We start from the raw sequence: 21,181 nt of genomic DNA on the forward strand, positions 1-21,181 counted from the left end.
TTGGACAAAATGACAGGAATGATTCGAAACCTGCGGGACCAGAGATTTACAGAAGATTGGAAGAAGTATATGAATTATTTGAAGAGCAACTGTAATCAACAAATTACGCTAGTAGGACTACAAGAAGTTTTGTAAGGAGAAATATACAAAGTGTTACAAAGTAGAAAAAGATAGAGATACTGGTTATGAGTTTGAAATGTAATAGGGAAGATAAGAAATGCATACTGAGAGATTAGATTGGAAAATTTTCAGACAGGATTGATGGAAGTCAAAAATTTGAATAAGATGTAAAAGTATGTTTAATTACTGTTGAAAATGATATGTTAAAAAAACTAATAAAAAATTATATACACAAAAAAGGGGGGGGGCTACTTTTAACGGCTCCTAAACAAGCCAGGATTCAGAAGCCAACTTTAAAATCATGGTCAGCTGCAACTTCTTGGTTTGAGGTGCAGTGGCTGGGGAGCCGCGATGTACCAGCAGCTCAAAAAGTTCGCGATGTGAACGCCATACTGGTTCAGACAATGAATCGGAGTATCGCCCAGCTCTGTGGACTGCTGCTCTTTGCACGATATATCAGCCAAAATTCCAAACTATTCCATTATTTTTTTTCAAGGCTTGCAGTACATTATTTTACATACTAAAATGAACATCTCATGGGTGAGTCCTACCTGTGCCACTTCTTCGAAGTCTTCATGGCGTTTCTGCAGCGCTCTGGCTCGATGCAACGATTTACCAACCCCTGTGTGTTTGCTAAGGAAAGCTTCTCCATGGTTTTCGATCCAATCCAGCACCTGCAAGAAAACATCAGCATGAAGGAATCCCAATTATCTGCTTACAACGCGGCTCAAATGGCATCTACTGCTGCTGTAACGAACAGGGCAGATCAATTTAACAACAATCAAGTTCCAGGTTTATCTAAATTCCTTCTCCCCAAAATATCCCAAAAGACCAGGACAGGCAACATTTTGTGTATATAGATCTATATCCAAATCCAAATAAAAGCCAAGTACTGTAAAAATCATATTAAAGCCTAGTGATTATTAAAACTCCCAACTCAGATTAATCTGCACATAAAAAAACCTGCTGCATAGAGGCTACATTAAAAACGATCCGCAAAGTGGTTGTCCACCACACAGATTTGTGGCAATTCTCTGGCTAAAGTCTGCAGTGACGTCAAAAAATAATAATCTCAAAACTGTACAGTGAGTCAACTGGCCATGCAAGAAGCTGCTGCAGACATGGACTCAGTATAATGCAGCAGCTGTATCGTGCACACTGGACCTCAGACTGTCAAGTCTCCAAAGGGAGAGATGCTCCTTGGTAGGTTTGAGAACCAAGCAAGTAAAATATTTCCTATGGGGTTAGGTGTCGCTTGAGCTGCTGAATCCAATGTTCTGAGCTGCCATTCCTATAGTCCCCAGCCAGCACTGCCATAGTTTAAAACAACTGGAGGGCATGAGGTCGGCAATGGCTGATTTTTCCTAAGCTGCTTTGGGAGGATCTATGATCCTGAAAGGCAAAGTAAAAGGAACTTCATTCAATCAATCAATCAATCAATCAATCTATCAAATGTACTTTCTATAACTGAAAATCCCACAAACATGCCAGGATTCTCAATTACATAGAATCATAGAGCTGCAGAGTTGGAAGGGACCCAAGGGACATCTAGTCCAACCCCCTGCAATGCAGGAATCTCAGCTAAAGCATCCATGGCATACGGCCATCCAATCTCTGCTTGAAAACCTCCAAGGAAGGAGAGACCACAGACTCCCAGGGGAGACTGTTCCGCTGCCGAATAGCTCTTACTGTCAGAAAGTTCTTCCTGACATTTAGTGGGAATCTCCTTGCTTGTAACTTGAAGGCATGGGTTCAAGGCCTACCCTCCAGAGCAGGAGAAAACAAGCTGTGCCCTCTTTCATATGATGGCCCTTGAGATATTTGAAGATGGCTATCTTCTCTCAGCCTCCTCTTTTCCAGGCTAAACATACCCAGCTCCTTCAATTGATCCTCGTAAGGCTTGGTTTCCAGACCCTTGATCATCTCGGTTGCCCTCCTCTGCACACTTTCCAGTTTGTCAACATCCTTGTTAAATTGTGGGGCCCAGAATTGGACAGAGCATTCCAGGTGTGGCCTGACCAAGGCACATAGATGCTGCACAGAGTGAGAGCTGGATCTTTGTGAAGCAGCAAAAAGGCAATGGCACCATCGAGTACTAACTGCATAAATGCTAATTCATATAAAATGTCCATATTATTCCTAAGAGATCTCATAGCTTGCTGTTGCGGCCACCTACACTACATTCTACTGATATGATGCACTAATTGCCATTCGAAACGTACACACAGTTTGTATACAGTGATGGCAAGGTGTAACAGGCCTTGCCAACAAATATCTCATGTGAACTAAATGTGCACTTTTACAACATTCCCCAGAATCCTTTGCACACTCCAAGGTCTATATGCAAGGCCTGCTTGGCAGACAAGTTCATACAAAGCGTTCCCTGTAGGCGTCACATTTGAAAACCAGTGAAATTAAGTAGAACTGTATCTTATCCTGAGACGTTGCTTTGCATGTCTAACCATCAAATGCAAGGCTTTAATTGTCTCATCGGGCAAGAACTCTGCTTTCAATACACATCGGGCCCCAAAGTTTTTACTAATCAGAATCTACTCAGCAGCTAAACATTCTGGGTTCTGAAGCCAACAGACACATCACAATGCTATTGCAATTAAGACGGTAACAAAAGCAAGATGTTCCCCTACTCCACAAATTCTCTACAGATGCATCATACTGGCAGGCTCCAGTGCAACTGAAGAGCTCTTCCTTAAAAGCAAAGTTTAATTCAAGCCCGTCCAAGTAATATTTTCAGGAATTGCATGTAACGTTAAGAGCCAACTTCCACCCTGGAGTCTGCAAACACAGCGAAGCCTCATTCATCAGACATTCCGCTTCTGCTTATATTAGTCAGAGATATTATACAGCCTTCGGGCAAACATTCATTCTACAGATTCTTCCCTGGTTGACTATAGCAAAAGCCTTGAGCATTAGCCAGAAGTTCAACCATTGTTCAAATTAGAGGAAAAAAGAGAGCACTGCAGGTCTGCGAAGGAGGAAGAATGAAGAACAAAGGAAGCAGTTCTGCACAAAAGAAGAAAGGATGTCTCTTCAAACACTGCACTATAATTCTGAATTGAGCATGCGGTTTTCTATGACGGTTCAAAAAGACTAGTGCAAATGTAAATAAAGTACCTGGTCTCTTTACCATGGTTAAGAGGTCAGGAGTGTATGGAACAGCCATGCAGAAATTCTCCTCGTGCGGAAATTCCCACTGGCGTTTTAAATCATTGTTAAGGCTGCTGTTGGCGTTCTGACTAACCCTGGTTCTTTCTTAACCAGAATTTCCTAACCAGTCAACATCGTTAAGATATTAGGAGCAGGTCTCCCTGGTCTGCCCCAAAATCCTTCCACCTAAAAATTCCCCATTGCTTCAAAAGAAACAGATGTAGTTTTTATGAGTGTGTATATATCCTTGCTATGAGCATTTTCAGCAGCTTCCTAAATAGCTATTGGAACTTATATTTAGTTTTCTAAGCCACATTCGCTCTCCAACAACATGGAGCCGGATGACATCATTTGCTTAGGGACCAGGCAGCAGAAAAACCCATTGTGAAATGAAGCCTGTTCATCACGTACAATTTAAGCTTCAACTATTTTGTATACTGTTTCATGATTTTTTTACTTTACAAGTCCCTGGCTGTAGGATGAAAAGATACGGTGCTTGAAAGCTAGATCTGGAAGAACTTATCATCTCTGCTAAATCCTACAGGCTGAGAAGATGCAACCTATTTGCAGTCAGTGAGAATGTAGCGCAAACTTGATTAAAATTTGGTGAGCTATCAGGCCAGATAAAAATTGATCAAGGGGGCTGTGTGTGTGTGTGTGTAAGGAGGATATGAAACTCTCACACCTAGGGAATTCATGTAGGGTAGACATGGGAGCAGAAAGTGGCAAAACATTACAACAGATGACGCTTTTGCCCAAACAGTGAAATCACTCTGGGTCTCTGCATTCCTCGGGAGGTCAATTTTTGATGGATTCAAAGCCACCCTAATTCATCTGATAGTCACTGATGCAGATGACAGGCAACCGCTGCTTTCAACAAACTGGTATGTGCAGATCAAATGATATGACAGCAGTGCCACTTTCAAAATTACACCTGTCAATTTGGTGACAAAATAAAACCGTTTCCTTTCCTCCTCTCCCCACCCCCCTTTTAATCCACCAGTAGGAAATGCAGGTGTGAATGTGGGAGAAGCCATTTGTCAGGGAAGAGTTACAGCATGGGCTCCTGATGTAAACGAAAGCCGGTGAGGCTTGGGGAGGGAACAAGGAAAGGAGGCATCTCAGGTTAGTGGGTCACCTTAGTCATTTTTATAATTGTCAGAGGCTGCATGGCGCCAACAAATGATCTTGGGGAATAGGTCCCTACAGGGATCTTTTGAAGCTGCCTGACAAGCATGATAGGGGCTTCCCCTCCATACTCCAACGAGAGCCCTAGACATGCCTCACTTACTTTGAAGAGGCTGGAAGGTCCTGGGAGATTGGCTGGTAAGGACGAGGCAGTGACAGGTTCTCAAAGTACTGCTTCTTCCTCTGTCAGTCCAGCTCCGGTGGCTGACGCTCAAGTCTTTTACTTAACAGTCAAAAATGCCCTGTCCATGCCATCTTCCTTATTTATTCCACTAACTTGTGTTGAGAGTAGAGAGTTTCTACTGCCACCAGATCACCAAAAGCGAACAGAGGTGTGTTTCTGCGTGTGATCTCCCCCTTCACCCAAATGCAAGATACCTGGTGTTAAGTTGTGGGCGAACATATCAGACGACACAGCGATTCTTCCAAAGCAGCTCTTTATTTGTAAGCTAGAACAGAACTGAACTGAGGAGCTCAGTCAGCCTGCTTATATAGAGCTCCACTAGAATGCAACAGTAACCATTTTCTGTAACTAGCCAATCACTGAACGTCACTTTCGATCCTTCATTTGCATACAAACTATCCAATCACTGAACGTCACTTTCGATCCTTCATTTGCATAACTATCTACAGTATCCCCCTGCTGGCCCAGGGTGAGAACTTCAGTACATAACACCTGGCTAGGCTTTTCTTTCGTCACCTGGCCGGGAATCAACTGTCTCCTCACTGAAAGTTTAAGTTCAGTCCTTTAATATGCACCCTCCTTTTGGAAGTCTCCCAGTTTCCTTCAACTGAGCGTGCTTGGAATTTTCCGCACAAAATTTAGTTACTTGCTCTGAGAAAGGTTGGGGAGAGGAGGAACGCGAGGCCTTCTGTGGAAGCCAAGGTGTACACTTGTTCTTTGTTTTTACAATTTCCCTTAAATATAAACCAAATCTGCCTTCACCATACATGCCTTGCCGCTGCATCTGCACACAACTCGGAAAGTATAGTATTCATGTGCATGTTCTGCAATATGAAAGTACGATGAGGATGCACAAGCTTCTCAGGTTGTAGGCCTCGAAACACTCAGCCAGAATCGGCCGCCATTTTCTTTTCTGCACTAATGGCTTACTGTACAGTGGTACCTCGCAAGACGAATGCCTCGCAAGACGAAAAACGTGCAAGACGAAAGAGTTTTCCGTTTTTTGAGTCGTTCTGCAAGACGAATTTCCCTATGGGCTTGCTTCGCAAGACGAAGCATCTTGCGAGTTCTTGCGAGTTTGTTTCCTTTTTCTTAAAGCTGCTAAGCTGTTAATAGCCGCTAAGCCGCTAAGCCACTAAGCCGTTAATAGCTGCTAAGCCGCTAATAGCCGTGCTTCGCAAGACGAAAAAACCGCAAGACGAAGAGACTCGCGGAACGGATTAATTTCGTCTTGAGAGGCACCACTGTATAGAGAGTGCCAAATATCCCCATCCATCAACAGTGTGCAGTAATATTCTCTTCTCAGCTGGAAATTTAATATTTGTTCTTGGCCTTGGTTTTCAATTTTAGCTTAGTTTTCAATAAACTGTCAATAATCATTTTAGGTAAAAGGTAAATGACCCCTGGGCAATTAAGTCCAGTCAAAGGCGACTATGGGGTTGTGGCGCTTATCTCGCTTTCAGGCCAAGGGAGCCAGCATTTGTCCACAGACAGTTTTCTAGGTCATGTGTCCAGCATGACTAAACCACTTCTGGTGCAACGAGACACCGTGATGGAAACCAGAGCGCACAGAAACACCGTTTACCTTCCTGCCGCAGCGGTACCTATTTATCTACTTGCACTGGTGTGCTTTCGAACTGCTAGGTTGGCAGGAGCTGAGACAGAGCAACGGAAGCTCACCCTGTCGCGGGGATTCGAACCACCGGCCTTCTGATCGGCAAGGCCAATAGGCTCAGTGGTTTAGACCACAGCGCCACCCACGCCCCCAATAATCATTTTATTTGCATCTAGCGCCCTTGGCTAACTGAAAGGGGATCCGAAGCACACTGGCTGAGAACTCTAATTTTCCCCCAATTCTCTTCTTTTCTTAGTCAAAGGCAATGTATAGGAAACGGGTGGTTGTGTAAAAAATAAAAATAAAAACCACTTGCAAGCATCTGCAACAGAACATCTCCCGACCCAAGGAGCCACGAACTGACCTGCTGAACATCCTGTTGGAAGACACACAGCTGAAGCCGCTGATGCAGGCGGACCTTTCGATGCTGCCAGATGTTCTCCAGCTGCCTCTGGTGATGCAGCACTTCGTGAATAACATCTAGGGCATGGTGCACCGCCTTGGAGTAGTTCGCGGAAGCGGTTAAGGAGTCTGAACTTCCAGGAGTCAAAGGCCGTTGCAGCTTGTCGAGCAGCGACTTCCCGTCTTGGCTCACCTGTTCAGCGAGACAAGAATTTAAGAGCTCACCTGCAGGCTACGCAAATTTCCAGGATGTGGCACTAGAATTTCACAGTCGCTTACCCATCTAACGATGAAGGAGAATATCTCCACCTCAAGCACGGGAAGCATGGCGTTACTTATTATGGATGGAATTAAAAGGCGAATATGTTCAAAGGAGGGGAGTACAGCTTTTCTCTTTCAGCCACAGTCCCATTCACTACAATAAATTCTTCTTCTGGAGCAGGGGTGGAGAAACCTGTGACCCAACCCTCTAGGTGATGCCGAACTACAACTCCCGACAATGAGAGTTGTAGTCCAACAATGTCTGGATGATGATGATGATATCATCATCATCTTAGGACCCACTCTATTTTTGTGATTGCAAGTTGCTCTAAACATTGGGTTTTAAAGCATTGCAATCCTGCTTGGGCCCTTAGGGTGAAGGGCAGGTAATATATTAAATAATAATAGTAATAACCAGCAGTCCTGTAATAGTAATAACAGGCAGCCTTGTTTAGGGAAATTTTTAATGTTTGATGTTTTATCGGTTTTTTAATATTCTGTTGGAAACCGCCCAGAGTGGCTGGGGAAACCCAGCTAGATGGGCGGGGTATGTATAAATAAATAAATAAATAAATAATCATAGTTGTTGTTGCCACAACTGGTCCCCCATTCCTGCTCTCAAAGACCCCCCAAGCTGCAGGGGGTTGTGGGGAGGGAGAGAGGCAGAAAGACACACACAGAAACAAGGAAAGGTCTGTGGAGTATGGGGCGGGGCACTGGGTTGTTTTTATTATGTATTTTGTGTTTCTATATTGTGATTTTATGTTGTAACCACCCTGAGACCTGTGAGTATAAGAAGGTATACAAATTTAAGCAGCAGCAACAACATATGGTCTCTTGAGTACAGTTGTATAAAAGCAGGCACCATTAAAAACCCAGAGCTTTTCAAGCACAAATAACTTTGTCACCTTACTTTTGCTGATTTTTTTTTAAAAAACATTAATTGCAGGATTTCCCCCCCCCCCATTTTACGGAACCCAAAATATGGTTATCATCCTACAGCGTTCATCTTACAAATGATTCCATAGATATTTTTTAATAACTTGTTAAAAGGTAATGGGTCATATTTAATTATCTCATCTACTATTGAAGCGGATCCAAAAGTAGAGGGGTGGGTGTGGATACAGTGGAAGAGTCAGGCCCTTTCTAAGACTCCTATTCCACTCACAATTCCCAGAGTTCCCTGGGAAGAGGGACTGATTGTTGAACCACTCTGGAAATTGTAGCTCTGTGAGAGCTCCTAACAAGTCTCAGGGCCCTAAAAAAAACTACAGTTCCCATGATTCTTTGGGGGAAGCCAAAATCGTTCAAAGTCGTGCAATAACAGTGTTTTAAATCTACAGTGCAGAAGGGGCCTTAGTTTCAATAAGTCAATACTTTACATTCAATACATAATATTTAAGTGTGAGGAGCAACAGGCAGGCTGCGGTTTAGATGCAGCATCACACAATTGTGGGAAAGTGCCATCGTTGTCAAATAAATTTATTCGGCCAGTTGTTAGCTGTCATCAGATAGCTACACATTAGGCCAAGTGCAACAAGTATTTCAGTGTGTTCCAGCTGTTGTATTATCGCTGAACTTTAGCATTAAATGGTAAACCCTCCAAATTGTCTTCATATGGTTAGAAGACAATTGGTTCTGACAAGTGCCACCACCAGCCGAACCCATACGAAGCACCGAAGCAGCTTCCTTTCTGCAAAAAACCTGTATATGACAGGTGACCAAGCAAGCAGATGAGAAACAGCACACAAAAGATAGAGAGGGGGCACAAAAATGAGGCCTTCTAGCTGACAAACACCTCCCAAAAACAGAAGCTGCTACAGGCACCTGGAGGCTTTTGACCATGGTGGGTTTTTAAGGCCTGGGCGTTAAGACATATTTGGCAAGGAGTGTCAAGAATCAAGATTGCCTCTCTCTGAATTTTGAAGCCATACAGGAACTGAGTCTGCTCGAAACCGATTTCATTGAAAAGTTTTATCGGCATCTAGCTTGACTAACTGAAAGCATTTTGCTTAGCTAAGAATTCCAGCCTCACCAGGCTGAGCACTTGAAGTGGCTTTGTCTGCAGAAGGACGGAAAGTCTTCAGTAAACCTGGTTCCTTTGCCCATCTATCTTCAAAGAACAGCCAAATATGAAGTATGACAGTGGTGGCAGCAGTAATTTTTCACTCAGTGAACAATCTGATGCTTGAGTGAACACATCTTTTAGTTACAATTTATTAAAGTTTATTGAACACGAGGAAAAAAACATGGTTGCCTTAATCTTCATAGCTCCTTTTTACATTATGTAGAAATGGGGTCTAATTTCTTTCTCGCTTCACGCCAATGACAATAACCGACTCTGTACCCTGACTGTACAAGCTTGCTTACTTCCCTCCCTCTTGAAACACATTCTAACAGATTAAAGAATTGGTTTTTCAATGCAATGTTCGTATCTCTTGGGAGTTTTTGTTTTTAATTGGGGGGAAATCCTCCCAAATTAACATGACTGAAAGAGCAATGTCAAATAGCTGTTTAATACTGAGAGAAATTACAGTCTATTACTGGATAATAGCACTAAAAACTGTAGCTAGGTGATATGTCTGAATGTTCGTGCACAATAAAAAAAGGTGTTAAGATACAGTGAACTGTAGTCAAGAACAGGGGTAGGAACCTAAGGCTGGAGGCCGGATGCAGCCCAATCGCCTTCTCAATCCGGCCCGCGGACGGTCCGGGAATCAGCGTGTTTTTACATGAGTAGAATGTGTCCTTTTATTTAAAATGCATCTCTGGGTTATTTGTGGGGCATAGGAATTTGTTCATCCCCCTCCCCGTATAGTCCGCCCCACCACATGGTCTGAGGGACGGTAGACTCGCCCCCTGCTGAAAAAGGTTGCTGACCTCGGTCCAGAATATCTGGAGGGTACCATGTTGTTAAAGGTGCAAGGAATGGCATGGGGAAGATGTGGACCATAGCCATTCTCCCATGTTTAATTTTGTTTTTTACATCCTCAGCCATTGTAATTGCCTCCTGCCTGCTGAAATGATATACAGTGGTACCTCGAGTTACATACGCTTCAGGTTACACACTCCGCTAACCCAGAAATAGTGCTTCAGGTTAAGAACTTTGCTTCAGGATAAGAACAGAAATCGGGCTCTGGCGGCGCAGCAGCAGTGGGAGGCCCCATTAGCTAAAGTGGTGCTTCAGGTTAAGAACAGTTTCAGGTTAAGTACGGACCTCCGGAACGAATTAAGTACTTAACCTGAGGTACCACTGTAGCCTGATTTGTGTGGGACTGCCAATTCAAAGTTTCACACCAGGGCTAATCGATGTCCTGTTAGCAGTAGGGAAACTGATAAAGAGTGCCGAGTCGGGTATTTGCGTATATCTGGAGCTCTTGCCCCTCTCAGATACAGAGGGAAAGTGTGCCTGATATTAATGAGGACAGTTAAGGTATGCCAGGGCTCACTGGCCCCTGTGCATTTGTCAAAGCCTTCTCTTTCTTGGTTCATCTACTCTGGAAGGAAGCTAAATGATCAAGGGCATACTCAGAGTGCCAGCTCAATTAAGCACCTTGGTAGCACCTTTTTGCCCCCAATTACACACAATGTGCTACCCATTCCTAGGTTCAAGCCCATAGCAGCTGATGTGTGTATTAAGGGGAGGGCTCTGCCCAAACTGCTTTTGCTGTAGACACACAGAGAGATGGGATTAAAAAGCCCTTTGCCTGGGCTTGCGTAGGTGTGAATGAGTGGGCAGAGCTTACATTTCTGGCCTTTCTGCCAATGCCGAGTTGAAAAACAGTGTCCCCAATACAGGTTAGCTGCTAACCAGCCCATATGGCAAGAAGTCGACACCACCATATTTCAGAAATATCCTGGGTTTTCGTTTGAAAACATTTTTAGAGACTTGACGCCTCCCACCTTTCACAAGACTCTCACTTTATTATTTTAAAGATGCTGCATGTGATATTTATCCAGCTAAAAAGCACAGCGTATCTGTTTTGCTTTTAAATATAAATCTAGCAGCCAGCAGAGGCGATGCACAATTAGTACAGATTTTATTTCGCTCCTTCATCTTTGCATTAAAAGGAACTGCAGTAAAATAATGGCGGCTTCGGAGGTGAAAACTTTCCCTTCTAAGTGACTTTGCCTTAACGGAAACTGATCAGCAGTCGCTTGCATCTCTTAATGTTCTTCATCTGTCTTGTACACAGATGCCGCCATTTTGCATTCGGCACTGAAGTTCCAAGGATGGTACAAATGTCGGGTCCACTACTATAATTGGTTCATGGCTCTTGCCTCTGGCTCTCTAAGACCACTCTCTCTATTTGTGATTGGGGAAAATTGGATTGCCATACCTTGTGTGACTCAGTGCATCTGGAAAATCCCCTTTCCCAATGAACGGCCAGATTCAAATTCACCTATCGCCTCAGATAGCCCTTCCCCCTCAGGAATCTAAGTCTTGAATTATTTGTCCCCAAGAGACCACATTGTTCAGTCCTCATGAGGGAAGATCGCTCCAACCCCAATCATCGTTGTAAACCTGAAGAAGCATCTCCAACCCAGTCGTTCAGTCCGGACACTGAGACCCAGCTCTGAGGGTTTTCTGGTTCCCTCACTGCAAGAAGCGAGATCCCAGGAAATCAGGCAGAGGGCCTTCTTGGTAGTGGCACCTGCCCTGTAGAATGCCCTCCCATCAGATAAATAACTATACAACTTTTAAAAGGCGTCTAAAGCCAGCCCTGTCCAGGGAAGTTTTTAATGTTTGACGTTTTATTACGTTTTTATATCTGTTAGAAGCTGCCCATAGTGGCTGGGGCAACCCAGTCAGATGAGTCGGGTACAAATAATAAAATTATCTGGAAGAAGATTGGAAAAAAATTAAAGTCTATCTACAGAAATACTGTAAAATTAATGAATGTTAGAAGGATGCTGGAATGAAGCTACATGGCTTTAGCAGAAATGTTATAAAGAATTAAGTAAAAATAGATTGTTAATGGGTCAAAGTGGAAAATTTAAGGTTAGATTGTGTTAAGATAAATTATAGAACAAAAATTGAGTAAGATGGAAAGGATTTGCTGAAACAGCTAATTGAATTAGAATACAAAAAAGGGAGGTGTGAGGAGGTCGATGAAACAAGTAAATGAAAGACAAAGATATGGAAATATTGGATGTGTTTTTAATTGTTTTTGTTTTTCTTTTTGTTTTACTGTATTGTTTTTTGTTTTTTGTTTCTTTCCTATGTATTGTAAGGTATTGATTTGTTCTATTTCATTTTTCATTTTTTCATTTTTTCTTTCTTCTTTTTTCTGTAATCCTTAAACCTTTAATAAATATTATTTTTTTTAAAAAAAACAAATAATAAAATTATCATTCTTATTATCGCCCTTCCATTGCCTCTCCAATCCTGCTCCCTCAACCTCATCTCTCTTTGTTGTTGTTTTTTGCATTAGTCAGGAACCTTAAAAGGACACAAAGCTACATACTCTCCTTGAGGAAACTTTTATTCTTTTGTAACTGTATTCGGTAGGTTCTTAAGAAACCTCATTACTTACTCGGGGCAACAACTTGTCAGAGTTGGCTCACGGGGGACATAAGGTTTCCACACTCTTGCCCTAGAGCATCTTCTTGCTGTGAAAGCTTACTACATAGAGCTGCTTCTTGGACAGCAACTGCTGGAAACCCCCACATATAGCCGTCGGCACACAGCGCATTTATGTACCGAAACTATAGGAAAGCTATGATTTCATCTCTGGCACTGGGGGTGAAGGAACAGCAACTGGTTCACCCAAAAGGCTGGGATTTTGAGGACCAGGTTCAAGTAAGTAGTTCTGCTAGAAGGAGCCACTACAATGGTTCCCACTAAAGCAGTGGGGTTTTCTCCCCTCTTCTGCCACCCCAATTTGTTCTAGGGGGTTGGGAGGACCCCAGAACATAACATAGGGCAGGGTGAGGTCAATAAGAAATGCTTGTATTGAGGGAACATATGTTTATTCAGTGCAGACTTCCTCAAACTCGGCCCTCCAGATGTTTTGAGACTACAATCCCCATCATCCCTGACCACTGGTCCTGCTAGCAAGGGATCATGGGAGTTGTAGGCCGAAAACATCTGGAGGGCCGAGGTTGAGGAAGCCTGATTTAGTGCAACACTGAATTCCTCCCTGCGTCTCCATCATTTGACTCCAGTAGAGGAAAAGTGGCCACGGGGCTCATTTAAGGTGTTGGCTTCCTCTTCTAGAGGGGGGGGGGAAATGACTTCAGTTTGTATCAACATGCACTGTTAGAAGAAGTGTCCTTTTTCCTCTCTGCCAAGATAGCTCCGAGTCAAAGGTGCAGCGTTCATATTTCAGCTACAGATGGCAACGACTGACTGAGCAAAACGAGGGATTATTTTTGGTGCGCCTTCAGATGCCAATTCTCTCCCTACTCTTCAAAGCCTCCAGGAGTTCTGAGATCGGGAGCAGATTGCAAACTCCCACCTAACTCCCTTCGCTATATGCAGATAGTAATGTGAGAGGTCACATTTATAACTCACAAGGAGCTAAGACAAAATTAAGAAGGCGGGAAATGGGCTGAGGTTGAGGAAGGCCCAGGCCCACCTTCCTTCAGGTTTAGGTGAATTTTTTTGCTTTTGGAGAACAGGTGGAGTCATGATGAGCCGTTATTCCACAAGAATGTGAGATGTCACATTTGTGTTTACCAACAATCTGATTGACTCTTGATAAACAGAAACTGCTCTTCTCCTGCTCTGGATCTCTTGGGTATAAGAGTGGATATTGGACACACAATATTTCTGCTTTTTCACAGGTTTGTTTGTTTAATATAACGGTTAGAGAATAGAAGCACAGAAAATACTTGTACCTGCCCACACACTGAAGTTAATCGAAAGACAGGCAAGATGGATACTGAAAGAAATTGACTGGAACATTTCAACCTCAAAGGATAGGCAAGTGAGGTTAGATCTATGCCTCCTCTGGCCAGTATACAGAACAAGGCCAATTCTTTACTAAAAACAAGTCTTCAAGGTTATCAGTGTCAAACTATATTGAGGGACACTAATAAGCCGATGGGTGTCTGAAGTTGGTAAAGAGGATCAGGGACACTTCACAACTACCTGAGATTCATGAACAAAACCTCTTCTCAGGCTTCCACAGCAATTACTGTGAGGATTTAGGAAAAAGCAGTTGGGTGTGGAGGGAGGAGAAAAATGCAAAGAATGTTCTGTACTCAAGAGCTAGAGAAGAAAAAGCACAGAATGGAAAGCATTCCAAGTGTAAAGGTAGAGCACATTGTAAGGGGCGGGTGGGACTGAAGGCTGAAAGGGTGAGAAGACTTACATTTCCCCAAAAGACCAGTAGATTCCCCTACAGACCATCCTAGGTGTGAAGCTCAGCAGAAGAAGTTGTCCTCATATCTCCACCAATCTCAGAAGCTCAAGGAGGGGCAGCCCAGAAGAAGGCTTCTTTCAGGTAACCCCCAAATTGTGAAATTTACTGCCTACAGAGGTTCATTTAGCATCATTATTCTGCTTTCTTCATATCTCTTTACCCTTGCCTTTGACAGCTGAAAAGTATTTGTGACCCACCTGGAAACCGGAAATTAACCTGATACCCATTGTGCATGGTTGCTTGGTTTTATTTTAAATGGTACTGTTTTCGTTGCTTCTATCTGCCCTGGGACCTTATGGTGAAGAGTGGGTAACATTATTATTATTATTATTATTATTATTATTGTTGTTGTTGTTGTTGTTGTTGTTGTTGTTGTTGACAGTAATAACAACAGCAACATCCCCTAGCAAGGAAAGGAACCTGGGTAAAGACTGAGTGCACCCATCACCTCAACAAATGCGGTGAAATTCACAGGTGAGCTGTTTTATTGATCTAACAATATATCTAACAAATATAGCACCTCGTCCCCGCCAAGATAACGTGAAACAAAGCCAGCTTTTGTTGTGAGACCCAAACCGAATGATCAAATCAATGTTGCATCCATGAGGCAACAAGTCAAATTAATTAATGGCATTATGCTTGCACACAGCCCACAGAAAAACAGCATGAAATGTCCCTAGTAGTATTCAGCCCTTAGGGCCTTTCACACAGAAGCAAATCTGGCTTTGCTACAGATGCACTCTCAACAGGGAGCTGCAGCCAATCCCAGCTCCTTCCCAAATCAGCAAATTCGTATCGCACACGTTTGCAAACTGTATGCCTGACATTTGCACTGCACAGTTGAAACTGTGCACTTAAAGCATCTTTGTGTACACGTAAAAAGCTTAAACATTTCCAGAAGAAAAACGGGGTTAATCTGTCATAGCAAAAGCAGCAGAATACTCTCCAACGTAGGGTTACCAGTCGACAGTCCCCAGATTTACAAATCAGTCCCCATACAAAATCCACTGAAGTTGAAAAGTGTCCTGGATTCATTGAAAAAAACCTGGTAACCTTACTCCAACACGTTTGTATTTATTATTAATATCATGAGTCTATTTGTATGCTGATAGAACCATGTTTGTGTTTGTGTTCAATACGTATTCTGTAGTTGACCTCCTTTGTAACATTTTATTTCGAAATCTTTAATATTTTAGTTTCCTGTTCATTATGTTGCTTTGAACCTGTATGCTTCATATTTTACTTTCTTTAGTGAAGTTTAATTCTGGGTTGTTTTATTGATGTTTTAATGTGCTGTAAACCGCTTTGAGGTTTTTCGTAAAAATATAAAGTGGTATAGAAATGAATAATAACCATGATAATGATAGAACCATGCTCAATGCAGCACAGTGACATGCGGAATAAAAGTTAGTAACATTTCAAGAAAATGAATCAACAGTTGTGAAACAGGAAACGACGTTAACAAATACCCACTCTTAATATCAACCAAGAGCAAACCAATATTTCATGCTAATGAAGGCTGAAACAATACCTAACAATAGAATACAGAACACCCAAGCAGCAACAAAAACAATGGCCCCTCCAGGAAAGGGAGCGGGGCACAAGCTTTTGCAAACTAGACCCCATTTCATCAGTTGAACCAACTGTTATCCTCAACTGGAAATACAGGTGGCAACCATTTTGCACACGTCCAATTGACCAGTGACTGACACGTGGGCCCTTTTGGACCCGGAAAAGGGCAGTGAGAGGGCAGAAGAAAGGCATAAGGGGGCAGGCTTATGCTCGCCCCGCCAACGCATGCGGGGGCCAGGAACGGAACCCCCACACAAAATGGTCACCGCCTGCATATACAGTGGTACCTCAGGTTACATAAGCTTCAGGTTACAGACTCTGCTAACCCAGAAATAGTACCTCGGGTTAAGAACTTTGCTACAGGATGAGAACAGAAATCATGCTCCGGCAACGCGGCGGCAGAGGGGAGGCCCCATTAGCTAAAGTGGTACCTCAGGTTAAGAACAGTTTCAGGTTAAGAACGGACCTCCGGAATGAATTAAGTTCTTAACCCGAGGTACCACTGTACAAGAGAAGTAAACAGTGGACATATTACTTCTCCTCTGACCCAAGTGCTTCTGTTTTCACGTGTGCACGCCGTTGACTGAAGATAACACTACATGTATCTAATGAAGGAGTCGCCAATCCCCACAAGCTTATGCCTTTATAACTGTTATACGTTTGGGTGCTGCTTTTCGGTGCTAAAAAGTAAAATGTGTGAAGCAGCCCTTGCATTAGATTAAGTCCGACAAACAATCTACTTAAAAATAGGGGCAGTGGTGTTACCTACCTCAGAATATGCCAGAGTAATGTGCTCATATATTCCTTGGTGGTGATGGATGGAGTCCTCCAAGTCCTGAAGTTCTGAGGGAAGATCTACCTCTCCACAGGCCTTGCACCAGGAATCCACGTTACTCATGTACTGGAAGGAAAGAAAATCCTAGTTATTTGCACCAGAATGTAAATTGAGAGATTGCATTAGGCTTCGTGCATAACATGAGACAAACAAGGGTGAATCAAGGAGCAAACTAGCCCTCCTGAAGGCAAGCTTTTTATCCGCCTGCCTTTAAAACCCTGCGCTCTTCTATTCAGAAAACGCTGAAGTCTATGAGGAATAGCAGGAATGCCTTAGGAACCTCTTCGGTTAGCTACTAGCATGAATTCAGATTCGTTTCTGCCCTTGCTTAATCCAGATCAAAGAATAGGATGCCTTCAGAAAAAAGAAGGAAGAAGAATTACATATTTATTTTGCTATCCTCTACGACGGAGAGACAGTTGTAAAAGAAAGGGGGGGGGACACCGCTTGAGTAAAATGAGAGCTCTTTTGTTAAGCTGTGGAGGGGCTTGGGAGAGGAAACAAACACATATGGAAGCACTAAAACAATCCGAAGCCAAACCTCAATTGACATGCGAAACAGGACAGTTCTAAATGCATCCAAAAATCTTTAAAGGGTTCAGCTGCAATTTCTGGCAGCAGAAAATCCTGTCGGATCAGGCAGCCCGATCATCCTCACTGTTAACACGCTCCCTAACATACAGAGTCATGGTGTTAGCTTATAATTCGTAGCCTGTTTTCCTGTGGCGAAAGCACTACAATTAAGCACACAGCAGAACGATGCATTAATAAGGCTAATTCAATTAGTCCCAGACTCCGCCTACATGTTCTATTTTTATTTCTCCTCAAGTTTACACAGAGGAGAACACTGAAAGAAAATAGAAAGTCTCTCCCTCTTAATCATTTGGGCACTCCTGCCACAACGACCAGGCGCACTTGGGGGACCATAGACGTATCATCCAATAGCAAGTTGGCTGCAAGAGATGCACCCTTTTTGTTCTGTAATTACGCAATGCAAACTTTTTCTTGTGAAACAGAAGCATGCTCAAACTGGCATTAGTACTGGGAGAACTTAAGCACTATAACGCAAACCGGGAATGAGAAAGAAGGCTGTATGCCACGGGTAGGCAAACTAAGGCCCAGGGGCCAGATCCGGCCCAATCGACTTCTAAATCTGGCCCGTGCACAGTCCGGGAATCAGCGTGTTTTTACATGAGTAGAATGTGTGCTTTTATTTAAAATGTATCTCTAGGTTATTTGTGGGGCATAGGAATTCGTTCATTTCCCCCAAAAAAGTATAGTCCGGCCCCCAAGGTCTGAGGGACAGTGGACTGGCCCACTGCTGAAAAAGTTTGCCGACCCCTGTCACCCAAGTTCCTTATGGTGTTATTTTAATCTTGTAGGATCTACTAAAAAGCAGAAGCAGTAGCCAAGTACCGTATTTTTCGCTCTACAGGACGCACCTTGTTGTAGAGCCCCTTCCATTTCTCCTGCCGCTTTGCTGAAGGGGCGTTGCGCAGAGAGGGGGAGATTTTTTTTTTCTTGTTCTCGCCCTCTAAAACAAGGTGCGGTCAAGGTGCATTCACCCAAAGCCTCCGGAGCACAGCGGGAGTTACCGCTGCGCTCGGGAGGCTTCAGGCGGCTTACCTTGGAAGCTTGGAGAGCGAGAGGGATCGGTGTTCACTGACCCCTCTCGCTCTCCAGGCTTCAGTGAAGGCAACCCGAAGCCTCTGGAGCGCGGCGGGAGTTCCCGTTGGGCTCTGGAAGCTTCAGGTTCCTTTCGAATTCCCTTCAGGTTCCTTTCAAATTCCCGCTGCGCTCCGCAGGCTTCCGGTTCCTTTTGCTGAACCCAAAGCCTGCGGAGCTCAGCGGGAACTCGCGCTGCGCTCCAAAGGCTTCAGGCGGCTATCCCTGAAGCCTGCAGAGCGAGAGGGGTCGGTACGCACCGACCCCTCTCGCTCTCCAGCCTTCAGTGAAAGCAACGCGAAGCCTCCGGAGCACGGAGGGAACGCTCCCTCTGCGCTTCGGAGGCTTCGCGTTCCTATCGCAGAAGCCAAGGCGCCTGCATTCGCTCCATAGGATGCAAACACATTTCCCCTTAATTTTTGGAGGGGAAAAAGTGTGTCCTGAAGCATTCTGGGAAATGATTTACAATGAATTTAAAAAAATGTTTAAATAACCTTTTGTTAAAATACCAGAAGCCTTTTTGTTAGGAATTTTAGGTGCAGAAATAGCAAAGGAGCAGAAAAGACTATTTATGTATGCAACTACAGCTGCGAGGTTACTTTTGGCCTAGAGATGGAAGGAAGACAAAGTCCCTACCAGAGAAGAATGGCTGATAAAGATGATGGACTATGCTAAAACGGCAAAAATGACCGGGAAGATCAAAAATCAAGAAGACAACAAATTTAATAAAGAATGGGGGAAATTTATAAGTTTCCTTAAAGAACACTGTAAACAATTAAAAACATTGGCAGGATTTTAACAACACTTGTAATGTAACAAGAACTGTGATAAAAATGAAAGTTAACTGATAATTGGAGAACACTATACAACGTAGTTGAAAAAAGACTTACAATGGAACCCAGGGAGGGGCAGAATCCAAGGATTCAGGGGATCTTATAAGTGTATGATTATGATTTTCATTTGAATGTTAATCTTAATTGTAAAATGGAATAATAATTAAAAAATCACATCTAGAGCGTTGAATATAAAACTTCAGCCGTAGCAAGTCAAAGAGAGCCGCTCCATATATTTCACTCTTCCGTTCAGCTCAATAAAAGGACAATTAAGTAACACCACTAACTGTAACAGAAACAAAACTGACGGGCAACTCAAAGCCGAGTTTGCAAGTGAGCAGCTCATTCCCTTAAGGAAGACACGCTCTACTTATAGAGACGGCCCTTCAGGGGATAAGAGGAACATTTATGCCTGCTTCTCACTAAATCAGGTTTTTAATTCACTTGTGGCTACGCATAACTTAGAACTGTTACTTTAAATAGCTGAGAACGCCTGCAGCTAGAGACCCTAGTCAAACGCTTGCCTCAGGTTAAACTTTTAATTTTAATCTTACATCCCAGCATCATCAGCTTTCTAGTTATCCTCTACAATCCTCGCAAAACGTTTGACGGATAATGTAGATGGTGGAACTATCATGATGCCATTCAAGATGTTGGAACTTTATTGGCACAAACAACTGCTTTTGCTTATGCTTTTTTACTCACCAGCAGGTAAGTTCCAAGGCCACGTTGTACGTTTGCCTCTTAACAAGGCCTCACATTAAAAAAAGAAGCTTATTTGTAGCTTGTAAAGGTAAACAGACCCCTGACCATTAGGTCCAGTCGTGACCAACTCGGGTTGCGGCGCTCATCTCGCTTTATTGGCCGAGGGAGCCGGCGTACAGCTTCTGGGTCATGTGGCCGGCATTGACTAAGCCGCTTCTGGTGAACCAGAGCAGCACACGGAAACGCCGTTTACCTTCCCGCCAGAAGCGGGTATTTATCTACTTGCACTTTGACGTGCTTTCGAACTGCTAGGTGGGCAGGAGCTGGGACCGAACAATGGGAGCTCACCCCGTCGTGGGGATTCGAACCGCTGACCTTCTGATCAGCAAGTCCTAGGCGCTGTGGTTTAACCCACAGCGCCACCCGCGTCCCTATTTGTAGCTTGTAGTGACCACCTATTCCCAAAGCAGTTACAGGCAGGCTTGCCATGAGATCCCTCTACTTGCCCATGCTTTGAGGATGACCGGGCAGATCTATGCAGCTTGTGTGTGTTTTGCTGGAGGGAAGAAGAAAAACCAAAATCAAGACGAGGATTTCCTTGTTCCTTCTAGCAAAATATAGGAGGTGTTACGGCTACAGTGAGGATGCATTGAGGAGCGATGGCTCTCGTCCCTTGTCCAAAGCAAGGATCTCAAGTCAAACGGACTTGGAGCAGGTTGAGGATCAACAGAACCTGCTGGAGCAATGGAGCAACTTCTGGAACAACAATGGGATATCCGCTTCGCCCAAGGCATGACGGATAACAGCAACAACCGGGGGAAAGAAAGACATAACATCTTACAAGGACAGGAGGAAACACCACGGACAAGATAATTGCGACACAGAGGAAGAACAAGGATATAGTTTGAGCTCCTCACTTGTAGTTTTAGAAATCATTTAATGTGTCAACACAAACAGAAGTTATGAATACTGCAGTTGTTGTGTAAGGGATTATTATTATGACTGAAATGTAATGGAAATTTTGGAACACAGAAATAAAGCAAATAATCAAGCCATCAATTCTAGCTCGTGGGGGGGCACCTTATCTAAATCATATAATTTGGTATTTGAATTATTGGTATTAACAATTGCATTATCAGTTGGCATTGTTATAATGAGGCTATTATTGGGATGCAATTGAAAACTAATAAAAATTATTATAAAAGAAAAAAGAAACCAGGAACTTGCCCTGTCCCAAAGCCCCTTTAAGAGGCAAACATACAAACT

General features: G+C 43.4%; 1 protein-coding gene across 9 annotated transcripts in view; it reads right to left on the minus strand.

Moving 5' to 3' along the window:
* TRIO (trio Rho guanine nucleotide exchange factor) overlaps window positions 1-21,181 on the minus strand; it is a 268,089-nt gene that overhangs the window by 151,010 nt on the left and 95,898 nt on the right. For all 9 annotated transcript variants that reach the window (XR_014550935.1, XR_014550936.1, XM_083624561.1 and 6 more), the window contains exons 8-10: window positions 16,647-16,778; window positions 6,637-6,867; window positions 672-794 (exon numbers count right to left, since the gene is read on the minus strand). Coding sequence is in view for 7 of the 9 variants with exons in the window: in XM_083624561.1 (XP_083480687.1) it covers window positions 672-794; window positions 6,637-6,867; window positions 16,647-16,778 (486 nt within the window). In the remaining 2 variants the exon portion in view is untranslated. The remainder of the gene's footprint in view (window positions 1-671; window positions 795-6,636; window positions 6,868-16,646; window positions 16,779-21,181) is intronic.

Source organism: Podarcis filfolensis, assembly GCF_964270895.1.
Source record: "Podarcis filfolensis genome assembly, chromosome: 7".
In the NCBI taxonomy this organism is placed as follows: domain Eukaryota; kingdom Metazoa; phylum Chordata; class Lepidosauria; order Squamata; family Lacertidae; genus Podarcis; species Podarcis filfolensis.